The 2,934-nt window shown below is 37.2% G+C and overlaps 1 protein-coding gene across 1 annotated transcript; it reads right to left on the reverse strand.

Annotated features, from left to right (window-relative positions):
* On the reverse strand, positions 1 to 1,465 carry fabp6 (fatty acid binding protein 6, ileal (gastrotropin)). Its single transcript, XM_067376368.1, has 4 exons — positions 1,310 to 1,465; positions 443 to 618; positions 224 to 313; positions 1 to 141 (listed from the first exon to the last, which is right to left on the reverse strand). Exons 1-4 carry the CDS (start codon positions 1,374 to 1,376, stop codon positions 79 to 81), a joined length of 396 nt encoding a protein of 131 aa, XP_067232469.1. The 5' UTR covers positions 1,377 to 1,465; the 3' UTR covers positions 1 to 78.
* Between the last annotated feature and the right edge of the window lie 1,469 nt (positions 1,466 to 2,934).

The raw sequence follows: 2,934 nt of genomic DNA on the forward strand, positions 1-2,934 counted from the left end.
TTTGTCAGTTTAGCTCATACACTTTATTATAAGTGAATTGGAGGTCAGAGCAGAACAGGGTCATTTATCTCAATGGAATTAGATCTTCTTGCTTGTACGAACAAAAACAACTGGACCCTTGGCGCTAGTTGCTGTGGAGGTCTGTAAATCAAAGCAAGGGGACTTTAGCTACTTTACAAGAGTTACATGTAATTTCACAATGGCAAATATGATAATATCTCACCTCCACCAGCTTTCCACCGCTGATCTCAGATGTATGGTGGTACTTGGGGAAACTTATGGCCAGCTTGCTCCCTTCCATGGAGACTACGCCCTGGGGAGGACATACAAGTATGAGTTTTCATCAGATGATGCAGTTTATGAACATACTTGCATTTAAGAATCTCATTGAAGATACAGAGAAGTTTCACTCCTGACTCTCATATGTGCATGTATGCCATACCTTAAATTTCTTCCCTCCAACAGTCTCCATGTCACTTTCTTTACCAACAATGAATTTATTGGTCACAACATGGTTATTTGGATAGTACTGGATCCATGTGTAATCATCTCCATTCTGGATGACCTCCGTCACAAGCTTGAAGTCACGGCCCTTCGAGATGACATCATCAGGGATACCTGAGGTGTACAAGAGCGTTCATAATTTAGAGCAGTTCAGTTTTTGCCATCTAGCTTTTTATGGCAATTTTATTGAGCTCACTACTTTGTAACAAACACTTAAGAAGACATCAGCTGACAGAGTTATAATACAATACTAATAAAGAAAGGAGGTGGGGCTTAAATTCTCAAAGCATTTTTTTTAAAGATTAAGATATTCTTAAACAAATATATAATAAATATGTACACACATATATTCAAATTTAAATCTACACTCTTAAAAATAAAGGTTCCAATAGGGTATTTTTGCTGTAATGCCATAGAAAAGGACCATAGAAGAACTTTTCATTGAGCTGTTCGTAAAGAACATTTTTTAACCTAAAGGACCTTTTTCAAGTATAAATAACCTTTCCATGGATGTTAAAAGTTCTTTGTGAAACCATAGATGCCAATAAAGAACCTTTATTTTTTTGGGTGTAGGTTCTTAAGACATGCTTGCAAATGAAATGCTAACACACCAGGATATGTAGGACAACATTTTCTTGTCCAAAGCAATTTAGGTGCAAGGACAGTCTAAACTAGAACAACCTTAAATGGATGGAAGTGCAGTCAGAAATCGAAGCAATCATAAATTTCTCAAGTTGTAACTCTTCCACTGGTGTTACCACTAGCAACAGAGCAAAAAATGGGTTTTTGAAAAGAAGCAGCTTACCAATCAGTTTGCAGAACTCTTCATATCCGTCCTGAGATTCGGTTTCCCACTTGCCGTTGAAAGCCATGGTTTGGGTGTTGATTGTTTTGCAGAGAAGAAGAGTGAACTGAAAGCTGAGGTACTGATGGATTGAGTTCCCTGCACTTATATACCCTACTGCTATTAAACTCTGCCTCTTTTTCATGAAATTATGGGCACACCATCATCATAACCAGGCCATAAACTTTTACGATGGCCTCACAAAAGAACAAGTCATCAAGTGCATGACCGCACGGCTGGTTACCTGGGTATCAACGATGTACCATACATGGGCAATGAAGACTTAAAATCTTTTCCAGTACTGCTTATACAGTGTGATATAACATTGGAAATACCGTTTGACTAATATATGACAAATAGATGATTAATGGAAGTAATATAGCAATATCTCCCATTTTTGTAGACTTCCATATCTCAACAAGCGACAAAACAGGTTTTAGTTTGCAGCTGTTGAGTCTGAAGCTTGGTGGTACTGAAGGCCATCTGCCTTGACCTTGCTTTTGAAAGGATAGAAAGCTCTTTATGTCAGACTGAACTATATGTTCCAGTAGATAGTGATTCATAGCTACACAAACCTTTCATACATTTAGAAAACTGAGAGAAAAACATCAGGGTACCTGTTCTATACAGTGACTATCCAATCCTCTTTTCCATTTGAGGCTGGAAAAAATTCTGCCATCATTTACTCAACCTCATGTTGTTCCAAAACTGCATGACTTTTTCTTCTGTGGAACATCAATGAAGATATTTTGAATGGAAGTTCTTCAAAATATCTTCTTTTACATTTCCAGAAAAGACAGAAAGTCATACAGGTTTGGAACCACATGAGAGTAAGAATTTTTATTTTTAGGTGGATTATCCTTTTAAGCAACTGAAATTAAATAAATTGTCTTAAAACTGTCTGTCTGGAAGTTTAAAAGGAGGGAAGGATGTGCCACAGGTCAATGCCCTTCAGCGCATAAACCTCTGGTAGTTTCCCATAGAATACAGCTTTAATTGCATCATTTCTCTTCCCCTTGGCCTTACATTTTCATTTTTTTCTCTCAAATCTTATGTTGAGATCTACAGATACATTTCAGCTTCAAAGATCTCCACCACACACAAATCTAGCAGAATGAAGAGCTGAAGAGAGATAAAAGCAGGATCAGAACAGGATGAGCTCTCTTTTTCACTTCCAGAGCTAGCTGCAAGCTCTCACCTCTGAAAGCACACATTGATTCCTGGGGAACATGGAATGGTGTGACATTTGTCTGGATTTAGAGATTTCTTTGAAGCCTCTAAGGTCATTTGATGATGAGATATTATTATCAGTGAAGTTGAGGACTATCATGGGATAGTGCTGCAAGGAAGATTGTTTCCTTATAAATATATAGGCCTATATATAATTATTTAGGTTTAACTGCAATTTAGCAGTAAAAGCAGACTGAATAGATTAGGAAAGCTGCTATATTAGCAAACAGACTGGTTAAATAACACAAGCAGGTACTTGGACTTAGAAGAGCATTTCACTTACATTATATGGTTTGATTGCTAAACACTCGTTAAACTTCGCCTTTCACAATATATTCACCTAGAGAACAGTTTAA

This window comes from Chanodichthys erythropterus, chromosome 22 (genome assembly GCF_024489055.1).
Source record: "Chanodichthys erythropterus isolate Z2021 chromosome 22, ASM2448905v1, whole genome shotgun sequence".
NCBI classification, from domain to species: Eukaryota; Metazoa; Chordata; class Actinopteri; order Cypriniformes; family Xenocyprididae; genus Chanodichthys; species Chanodichthys erythropterus.